At 37.4% G+C, this 13,324-nt stretch overlaps 3 protein-coding genes across 3 annotated transcripts; 2 read left to right on the top strand and 1 right to left on the bottom strand.

The window, feature by feature from the left end:
* Positions 1–153: 153 nt before the first annotated feature.
* LOC102618260 (uncharacterized) lies at positions 154–6,767 on the bottom strand. The gene is made up of 6 exons (XM_006483982.4): positions 5,681–6,767; positions 5,439–5,547; positions 4,954–5,074; positions 4,085–4,840; positions 1,376–3,332; positions 154–857 (listed from the first exon to the last, which is right to left on the bottom strand). Exons 1-6 carry the CDS (start codon positions 5,874–5,876, stop codon positions 430–432), a joined length of 3,567 nt encoding a protein of 1,188 aa, XP_006484045.1. The 5' UTR covers positions 5,877–6,767; the 3' UTR covers positions 154–429.
* A 1,757-nt stretch (positions 6,768–8,524) lies between these two features.
* LOC102617981 (protein Iojap-related, mitochondrial) lies at positions 8,525–10,912 on the top strand. Its single transcript, XM_006483981.4, has 4 exons — positions 8,525–8,853; positions 9,055–9,148; positions 9,427–9,524; positions 10,589–10,912. Exons 1-4 carry the CDS (start codon positions 8,569–8,571, stop codon positions 10,658–10,660), a joined length of 549 nt encoding a protein of 182 aa, XP_006484044.1. The 5' UTR covers positions 8,525–8,568; the 3' UTR covers positions 10,661–10,912.
* Positions 10,913–11,061: 149 nt separating this feature from the next.
* On the top strand, positions 11,062–12,668 carry LOC112499006 (putative F-box protein At1g67623). The gene has a single exon (XM_025101434.2). It carries the CDS (start codon positions 11,764–11,766, stop codon positions 12,583–12,585), a length of 822 nt encoding a protein of 273 aa, XP_024957202.1. The 5' UTR covers positions 11,062–11,763; the 3' UTR covers positions 12,586–12,668.
* Positions 12,669–13,324: the final 656 nt, after the last annotated feature.

A 13,324-nucleotide genomic window follows, 5' to 3' on the forward strand; every position in this document is an offset into this window, starting at 1 on the left:
GTACATCCATGTAATAATTTCAGATTAATTTACGGATTTTGTTCTATTACCCCCAAGCAAATCTACGCTTTCCTTGCCCCCACAATCGACCAGGAGGGCATTTACCAGTTATACCTGTAACAGACGGCTTGAAACAAAATGAAATGGGGCGACTGGAACAAACACGATCCGCCAATGCCTCTCACTAATATCATCAGCCTAAAATAGGAGCTTTACAATTATGCCACCAACAGCCTGTGGTGTTTTTGATTTTTTCCCCTTTTTTTACAAATAAATTGGACCCAACAAAAAACCAATTGGCGATAATTCAAACAGCCCTTCAAACACAAAACCAATAAAATACAAGCATTCATCTCAGCATCCTCCCGTCCGGACGGACTAACAGAGCAACAATGGTGGAAACTGCTAGCATGGTCTGAGCGAAAGACTTCACATTATTGTGCAATTGCACTTGGATTCCAGCTTTGGAGGCTTCAGATTATCCCCCTTATTAGGAAGCCCCACATTTTGAATCAAAGATTCATCAGCATTCTCGTCGTTCTCAGTCTCGATAAGGGGAGGCTTTTCATTTGTTTCTACTCGCCTCTGCCTGGCTTTATGGGCTTTCGAAGTTTGTTTACCCACAGCCCTACCACGTAGGTTCCTTCTATCCAAATTGGATTTTCCCAGTATTGTAACTGTTGGCCGGGAATCTTCCAATGGCACCGAACTTTCTCTCTCCATTGCTATGGTTGCAGCCTGATAGGCTATATCATGGACAATGGAGCTGCAGAAAAGTATTGCATCTGTTGCTTCTTCTAGTGTCAAGCTTCTTGCCTTACTTCCTCCACGAGACTCTACCAATACAGTTGACTCCTCTACCAAGCATTAAAAGAAAACTTATCAAGACAGTGCTGAAACTTACAGCTCCTATATCACAACAAAGCTTTAACAGATAAAAGTATGTTGAGACCATAAAATATATTATCTTTTGTGAAAATTTATCAATGAAAAAAGAAATGACACATTGTTCTTCTCAATGGACTAACAAGATGAATAGTGTGTTTGTGTCTGTTTTTATCCCGGAGAAACAAAGAGAGAGGAATACACAAAAAAAAAAAAAACAGTCCTCTAAGACTAGCAATAGAACTCCCTAGGACCACACCAATCCAGAACTCTGCAACGATGAAAACCAATTCAAATTATAGACCAAAAAATAACAAAAAAAAATCCCAATAACTCTAACAGTATACATATTCAACAAAAACATTTCCTGTTCTGCATCATAATCAGTTCTAAATTATCGCAGGTGAACATTAAATCCCATAGTTATCAGGAGGAAATTAATCCAACCTAGTAAGATTTCGAAGGAAAAAAACAGCAAGACAAAGCATACCTAAAATGCCATGTGCATGATCTGAGATATTGAGGTTTGGAACAGCTGTTATATCCTTATCTGAAGATGTAGGAACAGAAGGCTCCTGAAATTCATTCGTGATGCTTGTTGACCTAGGAGAGACCTCTGCCATCTGTGAACTTAGGGGATTCTGACAGCTGTTCTCCATTTCTATTTCTGATATTGTAGCCAAAGCGCTATGAGAAGGAACTTCTGCGTCATCCATCCCATCAGGACCATTGTCCAGCATGGAATGTTCCTCCTCGTAAGAAGACTCAGGAATGATAACAGATGCTTCCACATCAGAGGCACTCCTTGCAATCTTTGGAATCTCTTCTCCATTTTCACATGAAGTACGGTCTTCATAATTTGGAAATGATGCCACTGAATTTTGCTCTGACTGAATACCGGCCATATGGCTTGAAAACTCTGAGGTAGAAGCATCCACTGTTCTACTGCTCTCATTATGTCCAAGAATACCTTCCTCAAGAACTGCTACGTCAGTAAAAGCTATACTGTTAATGCCTGCTTCTTTATTTTCCGAAGCAAGCACTTCAGATTGAGAAGTAACTGGCATCCTTTCTACACCATGTTTCACATCACCAACTGAGGCCTCAGAATTTTCATGTGTGCTTCTTGCGAGACCAAAAACTTGATGAGTATAGATTGAGCTCCCAGGTAATGATGACCCAATGCTTTGAGGTTTTGTGTTCAAATCACATCTGTAATTCTCCATGTCCAATTTCCTCCCACTTAACTGCCGCTGTACACGAGTGTCTGATTGTCTAGATGAGCTGAAATCAATTGAAGATGAAGCAGAGACACTTCCATGTCCGACAGAGCTTCTCAAACTGTTTGAACTGTCTCTTGCATAAGACAGATCTTCATAAGGTATATTAGTAGCAGTGAAAGTCCTGCCTTGAACAACAGGCCCTTTGATACTGGTTGACCTCTTCAGCAATAAGGAAATGCCAGCACCTTCTGAAGTGAAAACTTTCATATCTAAATGGTCATTAGAGAGCTGCAATCGCTGACCTTCCGTGTCCCTATCAGCCAGATCATAACCAACATCAGGTTGTCCCATATCTTGCAGATAATTACGCTTCTCTTCACCCCATTCCAAAGGAGAACCTGCTGTAGAATTTTCACGCCAGTATATTTGGCTTTGCTCAGAGTTGGGAGTTTGGCTTTTTGCAACATTTTTTTCTACCTCAGAAACCCTTGGTTCAACCGTATCAGAAACTTGTGACTGCAATTCAGATATGATCATTTGGGGGTTTAATTCATCAAATGGTTTATTATCTTCAGAAATCTTCATGGACGACACTGAGGAATTTTCTGCAGCTATTACAGCTCTCTCTGGATTAGTGACAGTCACAAGATCATTTTGCTTTCTGCAATCTGGACAAAGATTAATGTCCCTTTCTACTGTTTCAATGACACGATACTGGAGATTACATCGAGAACACAGTCTAGTAGTTCCAGAACTACAAACTTCAGAAGAATCAGCCCTAAGAGTCAAAGCTTTGGAAGTTGGATCTACATCAATATCAGTGCCATGATGATTGAACTCTTCAAAGGCATCAGAATTGCATTTCGTAGAAGGATCCGTGTCCAAGCCACTAAGCTGATGGTTAGGTGACTTCTCATGTCTTTCATGCCTATCTTCTTCATCTAGCGAATCCACCTTATCAAAGGAAAACACTTCTTCCTGAACATCACAATACAGTACTTTCCCACAACCACTTGTCACATCATCCTGGCAGTGTTCATTTCCTTCAGTGTCATGTGCAACACTTATACCTTGATCAGAACTTGCATTACTGCTGGTTGTAACTGAAGAATTCCGGGATATCATAGAGCGATGGTTAGAACTGCTCTTTCCAGCAAAGAAAGTGGAGCTCGGGACACTAGATAAGAGCGGCCTGAACATATTCTGAGGACTTCTTCGATTATCCTGCACAAGAACATTCATTATGGTAACATCCTTGAAATTCAAAACCTATAGACGAACATTTTCTGAGGGGTGTAATAGTAACACAAGAATAAAGTAAATGATGAGATTTTTTACGGATTTGGCTACAAAGACCAAATTAATTGTTTCCCTTAATACATGAAGATGGACCATGTACCATATCAAGTATTTAAGTGAATTATATAAAATGTTAAAACGAATTAAAGCCATTAAATTTCTGATGTTACACAAATCTTGTTTCATTTCCCTACCAATGATTACTATTGTCAGCATTCAGCACTTATTATTTAGAATCGATTTATACCACAAAGAGCTTGTCAAGCTTTACACGCACACATGCAAAGGGCTTCCCATCTGCTGTTTAGATTGAGCTATTCATAATAGATATGTTAATCTACATGTGATTTAGTTACTAAGTATACATTAGAAACCTTGCAAGGAAACCGGCCACTTATGTTACCTTTCTCTATTTGTTTTTGCCATCAATAACGCAGAGCCAATTTTATTCAGTATTTACTTGAGACAGAAGGCAAGCACATACTCACACACCCACATCAGACTCAGAAGACAAGTTAAAGAAACTAACAGCTCATGGGTAGAATTATGAATTTAACCATTGCCCAAAGCAAGCACATAAACCAGTTAGATCTAGAATTTAACAATTAAACAAAGGACCAAAGTTACATTGTCAGCAGTCAAGCACATTGACCAAATGACCCAAGCAATAAAAATACCATTTGGCGAAGGGCAGAATCAAAGGATGATCTCTTTGGAGCAGAACTTGAGGACAGAATTCTTGGTGATTTCTTAGAGAAGGCTGGAGCTCTGTTATTTGGATATGCACCAACTCTCTTTGACACTGAGTAGTCGGAGCCACCAATAGGAATAGACTGTAGAGAGTCCATGTCATCATCACCAGAAGATGCGAAAGAACCTTTACTATGAGAGCTAAATCGATCTCGATCATGACTATGTGAAGAACTGATACTTCTAGAAGCAGTAGGAGACATTGATTGCCTGCTGAATTTTGAAGTTGAATCCTTACCATTTCTCGATGCTGGTGAGGAACCCCTCACGTAAGAGGCCGGTCGATCAGACAAGGATGTCCGAAGATTGGGTGGTGCTTCCAAAGAGAAGCCAGGGATATTTGACTGCCATCCCCTAATTTTTGGAGAGGCAGAATTACCTCGACTTGTCCTTATGGGAGAAGTTCCCCTCACACTTGGTGAGACTGCAGTACCCCTTGAACCTGTACTCATCCTCCGTGGAGTTGGAGTAGAAGACCTCGGTGCAGATGTAGAGGATTTACTTGGGGGAGGAGATGGCCTCCGTGTTGGAGTAGCAGACCGCAGAGCAGGAGTTGGACTGGATTGAGGCGCTGAAGACGGCCTTCCTCTCGTTGACTGGAATGAACTATTCCCAGATCGAGGTGATGGGCTTAAGCGATTTGGACTTGGACTACCCCTACTGCTTCTGTAACTTTTCTCCATCTACATAAAAATGCACATCTGATGTAAAAGACATGGAACAGAGATGTATGTACTGAGTACTTTAAGCAACTTTTTATGGAATTATGAGAAGGACATAGAGTCTGATGACATACTGTTGATGATCTCGATATAGAAATTGGTTGGCTCCGAGGCCTGCCCTTCCGTGCAACATTAACTGGTGCCGGCTCATCATCCAATGAACGAAAAAGAGGGGTGTCGGGAGGAGTCAACAACCTTCAAAATCAGTGATGTTAGGGATCCGACCAATGCCAAGAATAATAATAATTAGCTTAAGAACAGAAAAGGGGAGATAATTTCTAGGTGCTAGCAGTAAAATAATAAGAATTCACTTTAAAGCATTTGGGAATTGAAAGTTTCTGACAGGCATATGTTTATCTTCTTGAAAAATATATAGCCGGAAAATGCATTATTGAATTACACGTGTAGCATACACAACACTCACTTAGGCGCAATCTTTATCTCTTGGTCAGTCACTTGCAAACTTAATAAGTTCGTTGAGTGTCAGAGAACCGGAGAATAAATACGAGGATAAAATTGCTCAAAATAAAAGTAGGAGAAGAAAATAAAAATGACCCACCAATCATAGTCATTCTTCTCCCCATCTGCATTTAGCAGGTCACTCCTCTCTCCTCGAACAGGAATCGAGATTCCAAGCTTGATATCCGAAAAGTGTCTCAGTTTTGTAGCTGCAAAAAACAGTCCACAACAAAACAGAAGAATTCAGCATCGTTAGACCGCGGAATCAGACAAAAATGGAAATTGTTCCACTTGTAGCAACATAAATCCAAATAAAGACGTCAACTCGGTTTAGAAAATTACAGAAAGTGTCTTCAAAGTCATCAGACGACTGAAGCAAAAAGGTCTCCTTTTCTTTGGTCTGCATTTCATTGAACAAAGCAAGGTCATCATCTTTCTCTCTGAACAGTATTCCGCTCTCAAAACTTCGCCCTCGCTTGTGACTCTCCCCTCTCAGCTCTCTCCCAGGAGAACACTTCAATGCCGGAGAAGGAGGCATCGCTGTAAACCAAGCCAAACCAAACCCACCCGCTCCAAAAATCACCTCTCCAACCTCCCCCTCCACCCCTCACAATCCGTAATAAAAAAACCACCGCACCAAACCCAACAGCTCATCATTCACAATCACAAATTCACATCCAGATATAATTTACAAATGAAACAGCTTATTTCCACAAATTGCTGCAACACACAAGCTTCAACAAAACTAGTTAAATTCCAAGTTTAGCCACCAAATTCAAACGCAAATCACTCATTAGTCAATCCCGAAGCTAATTCCCTGAATCTCGAAACCCTAAATTATCCTCAGACAGAAGATCCCGATAACCGGCAGTCACTAAAAGCCAAACCCTAAATTAACTGAAATTTCAACTTCTATAATTCGCCTCCAGCTAAACTTCAAAACAAACAAGTGAAATACATACACACCTAAAATACACTACCCACTCAGCTTGAGATAGGCTGGAGTCAGTCCGGTCGACTTACCATAAATTGAAGTCAAAACAGATAATGTGAAAGCTCGTTGAGCGGCGGGAGTAAAGTTAAGATCTCAAATTTTTGGAGAGATACAAAAAATTAAACTTTAAATGCTCAATTACAGTTGCCACGAATGTCGTACCGAACCACTCGGATCTATCGCATTGAATGCGTTGTCATGCAGGCACAGATCGATTACTACTTGACTCTCTGTCGAGATCGATCTGTTTCAATGAACTGAAACCATTTTCAATTTTTTCTTTTTTCCCGTTTTCGTTTTTGCTGTTGCCGCTTTTGTTTTTCTTCAGATTTGCTTCTTTCCTTTCCTCCGTTACCAAAGCTTTCGTTTTTCTTCCTGTGATTTTCTTTTCTTTTTTGCTTTTCAGCTTTTTTCCCCCCCTTAATTTATATTTTAGTTTATATAAAATGCGGTAATTTCTTCCATTTTTTGATTTTAAATAAATAAATAAATGCTTTATTTAAGAAGCAAAATAGATAAAATGAAAGCTTAGGTTAATAAATGCTCAACCATATCTTTAAAAGGCCTCCGAGTCGTTAAAGTATTGTCTGATTTGCCGTATTGAATATTGATGATTTTAATTCTAACCTATTAATAATATCGGTCTCATTTTTACTCATTTCCAATGTACCCTCGAAAACTCTTAAACAGTCTTTTATGATGATGATTTAATTTGACGAGTATCATCAATACACACTGTACTTTAACAGGGGAATTTTGTGAGGCTTGTAGCTTGTGAGATGGAAAATAAAAATTAATAAATAAAACATTAGAATCAGTTAGTCTAATTCACAAATATTATATTTCATATTATAAAATAGTGAAATTTGTGTTGATTAATTACATTTATCATTGTTTTAATTAATTAATATTATACTTAGCGTGACTTGTAAATATCAGCTATGGTTTTTAGATGAATATATAATTTAACGATAACGGTCGAATGTTTTGGTCTCAAATTATGAAAAAAAAAAAAAGAAAAGAAAGGAAAATGTAACATTAGCAGTAAAGTGATCATGTTAACGTATTACGTGATCATTAGCAGTGTTCCAATTTTCAAATAAGGGAAAGATTAGAATGATGTCGTTTTAATTGGTGGGTGGAGAAAACTTAAAAAATGCTTGACAGTAATGATAACAGCTCCAATAGTATCCAAAGATTTGATCATCGACCAAATTTTAATTAAGAAAAAAAAAAGAAAATAGAAAGACAAAGCAGTAAGCATATGTTTAATTAATACGTCCATATCACCTTTTATCACTTAGCACCACCTTGCTTTAGGTGGCTGCACTTTGTTCTATTAAATTATTTTAGTAAGCTTTCTATTGTCACGTCGCTTGGATAAAGATAAATCTTGGCAAGAAGTTGACGCGAGATCTGCCAATTAACCCTTTTTTGTGACATCAACATTGATAAGATACTTTTTTTTATTTATAATTTAATATCAAAATTAACAATTTGCTGATAGACCATTAGATGGTTTATCAAATTAAGATTATAAAATTTTATGTAATGTTCAACTTAAGAGATTCACCGGACGGTAATAATTTATAAGAGGGGTGGGCTCGTCATGCGAATACGACTCATTCCCTATCTCATACTGTACATTAATTTACTTTTTAATAATAATTGCATTCGTAATCATGGTCGGATTTAAGAAGAAAATAAAATTAAAATAATTCACAGATAGTGCTTTTGATTCATGAGAAGTCCTTGACAATGATTCAATGACCGCAGTTTTAACTCATTTTTCAACTCTCTTTTTCGGATCACACGTGAGGCCCGTGGGCTTCGGTGGGTACAAGTTACCACAAGCCTACAAGGCAATGATGATGAAATGACGGGAGTTACTAAAGAAAGTGAGACTTTGGCTCGAAAGCGTCCTTCAATGACAAGTGTCGTCAATCCGACATTCGATCTTAAGTCAAATCGTACTTTTAATAATAGATCCAACGGTGGACAAACCACATTAACTTTTTACTTTGTTTCCCTAAAAGCCCAAGGTAAACAGTAAATATCATCGCTGACTATGTTTTTAAAAGTCAAAAGAGAAAAACTGCGTCGTTTGTTGGGCGCTTCTCGAAAACAAGATTTTTAATTGAAGAACGACGTCGTTGGGTCCGCAGGGGTTTAGGATTTAAAATTAAAATACAAAAACCGGCGCAGTGCAGATGTGTCTGTGTGGGTTCTGAATCAGATGTTGGCGGCCCTAAGAAACCGATCTCTCAATCTTTTGAAATCACTATCATCATGGAAGCAGCAAGAGCTGTGTCTGAGATTATCGTCTTTGTCCACCGTTTCGGGAACTGACGACGGGTTGCTGAATTTACAAGATGTGGAGAAGATATTGACTGACGTCAGAGCAGACGACGTTAAGGTGATACCGGTCGGAGAGAAATGTGATTGGACAGATTATATGGTGATTGCCACCGGTAGGTCCACGTGGCACGTCAAGAATATCGCTCAAGCCATTATTTACAAGGCAGTTTCATTTATTCCCTCGTTTTTTTCTTTTAGAAAATAAAATTTAAAACCCTAATATTCTGTTTGAGTATTGCTCTTTAAAATGTAGATGAAAATTCTAACTTTTTTTTATAGTTTAATATTTTGTTGGCGATTAATTGTGCGACTAGGGCAGTAGGTATTGGTTATTGTTATTGATATATTTTGTTGGCATGAATAGGCTAAGCAGAGGCAGAGAGAGGTAGGAGCTAAGCAGATGATGCTACCCAGTGTTCAAGGGCAGGATACAGGAAAATGGGTTATCATCGACTCTGGTTTGTGTCAGATTATCAACTCTTTATAACCAGTTATGTAGATGCTTTGAAGTGATGTGCTTGCTATTATGTGAAATCAATTCAATCGTAGTACTTAATGATATATTTAAATTTTGTATAGAAATATCAAATTGACTAATGTAACTTAATGATTGTAATGTTTCACTAGAAATTTGGAATGTTTTGTCATAAGTGCTAATTCTTGACATTATGTAGCTAAGTGGTGGTAATAATGATGCATATGTATTGTTACTGTTGTTGATATCCCTTTTCATTAGGCAAAGTGATTGTTCACGCACTTGATGAGAATGCTAGAGCCTACTACAATTTGGAAGACCTTTGGACCTCAGAGCCATCTAAATCAGCAACAGTTCAGGTAAGTCAATATTTACTTCAAAAAGACACTCTATTTTGATCTCTCGCCTTTTGAGCTGTTTACTCGATCATGTGGAAGTTGAATCCCTTATATTTTGAACTATCATTGTTCTTGTCAGCATAAAAGCTGAACCTAGAAAAATTACAGACAGTATTAGCTAGCATCTTATGAGTTTGTCAATGTGGTTTGAAAGATAAACTGAGACTAATTACTTCAAAGTATCATTTAGCATCTTAAGAGCTTGTCAATGTGGATAGAGGCCTGTGATGTGGAATGTACATGGGCCTTTAATTTGTTGTTGACACATTGTCTGATCTTGGGAAGCCGGCTCGATTACCATAGTATAATAGATATGTTAACATCAAATCCCTTTGAACTGAGCTATCAATATGTAATTGTGAATATTCTGTACATCTTCTCCCTTTGATCAGCCATTATTATAATGATGTCAATATACTTGCCAAAATCTTAAAAGATTACTTAATATTATTAATTTTTTTTAATTCATTTGAACATCAACTTATATAGTTATAGATCACAGAAATCTAAATGGATTTTGGATTGTGTAGAAAGCATGCACTAATCCTTTTTGTTAGATTCATTACTATTATGGTCTTAGTTCAGAGCAGAAACTAGATGATGGCATGAATGTGAAATTTTGGTTGACTGAAATCTGAGCAATGGAAGTCAGAAATAAGAGAAATATTCTCTGTATCTATTCTAAGGAATTGGTTGATTTTTATGTTGGGCTAGCTGAATACAATCTGCTGCTGAAATATTGAGCATAAATAAATGCAAACGACTCTTAAGGAAAGTTTTAAACAGTTTTTGGATTAATTTGTAACCAATTTCGACTCAGTCAACTATGTATAATTGAAATTCAAATATTATTACCACTCTCTTTTTCAAAGATTGTGTAGACTGCAAGTTGGTGAGGGGGCCAAAAAAAAAAACTCCCCCAACAGCAGTTAGTTTCCTGTTGAAAATGCTTTGATATAGATGTCAAATACCTGTGTTGTTTGGTTTCCCTCACTAACATTCTTCCTTTTGATTGGCATGTTCAGGATTTGCAAAAAGCATTTGTTAAGGTTCGTCGCAAGAATAATTCCAAAAAGCCAGTGGAAAAAAGTGCTTAGTCACAAGAATAATTCCAAAAAGCCACGCTCACTTTGGTGTAATGAGAGTGTCGTTTGAGTTTTCTTCTTTGCAATTATAGCTTCTTACATTATGAAGATCAATGTTTGATATGTGAACCGACATTTTTAATGTTATCTGGTAATTGGTAGCCTCTTCCTAGAGTTTGTATATATTGGTGACTTTCAATTGTCGGTTTTTTTTTTTCATTATTATTATATTTAGTAAATTGGAGCTTTTCATTTCAAGCCGTAGATCAACTTTGCCTTTGTTTACTTTGTAATGATTTTGCCTCTTTTTTTTTTTCTTTTTTTTTTTTAAGGCGGAAGCTCATATTTTGACCAGCATTTGCTATTAAAAATTGAAAATTTATTTACAGATGACATGTTTGATAAGGTATGGGTTTTGGTGTAATAAAGGTGTAATTTTCCCAATTGAGGCACTATCAACCTCTTCACAGACAAGTCATTTTCCTTATTGTTGATATTGAATTTGACCTCCCACATTTTTTTTAATCATTGGGTGGTAGTATTTTAGGACCGTGGTTTATTTTAATTCCTTTCTGGGTTAGGACTTCTTATTGCAATTAGAATTTAGGGTTACGATTAGACTAGAATTAACAATGTGTTGAGCTACTCCCCTCTCTTAAATCTTTTCTCCCTCTCAGTTCTTCTCTTCTCTAAATTCTTAAATTATTCTTATCTTTCTGTCGAAAGTAGTTAGTCATAGGGTATTGAAAACTGAAATTTCATGTGAGCTTTGGAATCGTTGATAGATTCTCTTAAAAAATTCTCCTAAAAAGCTCTGTTTTTTCCCCCCCTCCCAAGTGAATTAACAGATAGCGGATTCTAATTAATTTCTTAATTTATAATAAATCCAAATCCAAAACAAGACAGAAAATAGACAGAAATCCAAAACAGAAGAGGAAATCGACAGAAATTCGGTTTGGTTTGGTACAAGAGTGTCCATATATATTTGCTCTCGGGTAAAGGGTTCAAGCTATACGGTTATATGCTTGAACGGGCTCAAAAGTATCCCGGATATTTATTTGTATTTAAGTCCGCTTCTCTTCTCTGCTTCCCAAACTAAACAAGCTGCTTCGGTTATGGCGCGCAGCTGGATGTTTAGCTTTCTCTCAATAATGAAGGGAACCAGAAAGAAAAGAGACAAAGTTGAAGGCACCTGGATTAGTAGCTCTCTCTCAATAACGAAGAGAACCAGAAAAAAACGAAAGAAATTGGGAACGTCCATTGAGTCTCTTCCACACGCTTTGCTAACAGAGGTTATGGCTCAAGTCGCCTCTACTTCATTGGTCGATCTTTCTCGCCTTAAATTGAGTTGCAAATACTTTCTTCAAGCTGCTGACGACGACTTCGTCTTCGAGCATGCATCCCTGGACAAGTTCTACGTAGTCTGGCCTATGACTGACAGACATGCTAGCTTATTTTTGATGCGCTGCAAAAAGAGTGGAAACCCTGAAGCCCTTTACAGACAAGGCATGCACGACTACTTCAGTCTTGGCCTTACAAATTCGGGTTTCAGGCTACTGAAACGAGCTGCCGACAAGAAACACCCAGAGGCGACCTATGTGTACACCATTATTATGCTTTTGTGCTGTGGGAGTCAGTTCAAGAAACAGGGTTTCGAGCTTTTGAGTTCGTTGAAGAGTACTTATGGGATCAGGGAATGCCGAACGAAGATCCGTGCTGGAGTTATTAATAGCTTGTGGATACGTAATATTACTGTTGATCAACATGGGGAGTACAGTGCCGAAACCTGCGACTGCTTGCGCACAAGGATGAGAGGGTGGGATGATGGATTAGATAAACTTATTGGTTCTTGTGAATCTTGCTTGTGTGTTACGGAAGTTAATTTCTTTTGTGATTTGCTTAGGTCTTCATCCTGCTGTAAAGAGTGGTCTTTTTAGAATTTTAGTACTGATTATATGTATTTCGAAATTTTAGAATTTGTTCAGAAAGTAGACATCTCAAAGCGAAAGCGGTGTCATGCCCCTCGAAATTCTGGAATTTCTTTTTCACATAGCCATTATGGTTTTATTAGTTTTGATATCTTTACTGACATAATTTTTCAGAGCGGAGCTATTGGCACTCCTCTCATATTCTTTTAAAACGCTATTATAAGTACACCCCATTAAACAATGCTAGAAATTGTGTTATTATTATTATTATTAGTAGTCAGTTTAATTCCAAAACTGTCCTCCTTCTAAATTTGATTCTCTCTCTCCAACACCCTACAATAAACATCGGCAATATTGCCATGTTTTTGGCCCAGTCATTCATGTAATTTTCGGTCCATCTCTTGAGTTTTTCTTCTCTTGCAATTTTGCTATTAGAAAAATTCTTTTAGTTCCCATTCATTGATTTATGCTAAGCTATTGGACAATCATGGTTTTTTAAAACAAAAGATTGTCGTCCTTATAACTCTTTGTTTTGGTTTTTCAGATGCCTTAAACTCAACAATTAACTGATCTTTGGAATGGGATTAATGATCAATACCCAAAAACCTTAAACAACAGTAATTATATTTATACGGGTGTGTGATTTTAGAGACAAAAAAAAAAAAAAAACTAAATTTACATGTGTCCTCAAATGTAATTACCAAAGAAAAAGGATTTTATTAGTTTGATAAAGAGGTGCCAATGGCTT

This window comes from Citrus sinensis, chromosome 4, assembly GCF_022201045.2.
Source record: "Citrus sinensis cultivar Valencia sweet orange chromosome 4, DVS_A1.0, whole genome shotgun sequence".
In the NCBI taxonomy this organism is placed as follows: Eukaryota; Viridiplantae; Streptophyta; class Magnoliopsida; order Sapindales; family Rutaceae; genus Citrus; species Citrus sinensis.

What these genes read in the sequence shown, in the direction of transcription:
- LOC102618260 (XM_006483982.4), bottom strand. Translation starts at nt 5,876, where the DNA reads ATGCCTCCTTCTCCGGCATTGAAGTGTTCTCCTGGGAGAGAGCTGAGA. An exon ending in CTATATCGAGATCATCAACA is followed by an intron (nt 4,841 to 4,953) that starts GTATGTCATCAG and finishes ATTTTTATGTAG; the next exon opens with ATGGAGAAAAGTTACAGAAG. An exon ending in TCATGCACATGGCATTTTAG is followed by an intron (nt 858 to 1,375) that starts GTATGCTTTGTC and finishes AATGCTTGGTAG; the next exon opens with AGGAGTCAACTGTATTGGTA.
- LOC102617981 (XM_006483981.4), top strand. Translation starts at nt 8,569, where the DNA reads ATGTTGGCGGCCCTAAGAAACCGATCTCTCAATCTTTTGAAATCACTA. An exon ending in CTCAAGCCATTATTTACAAG is followed by an intron (nt 8,854 to 9,054) that starts GCAGTTTCATTT and finishes TGGCATGAATAG; the next exon opens with GCTAAGCAGAGGCAGAGAGA. An exon ending in ATGGGTTATCATCGACTCTG is followed by an intron (nt 9,149 to 9,426) that starts GTTTGTGTCAGA and finishes CCTTTTCATTAG; the next exon opens with GCAAAGTGATTGTTCACGCA.
- LOC112499006 (XM_025101434.2), top strand. Translation starts at nt 11,764, where the DNA reads ATGGCGCGCAGCTGGATGTTTAGCTTTCTCTCAATAATGAAGGGAACC.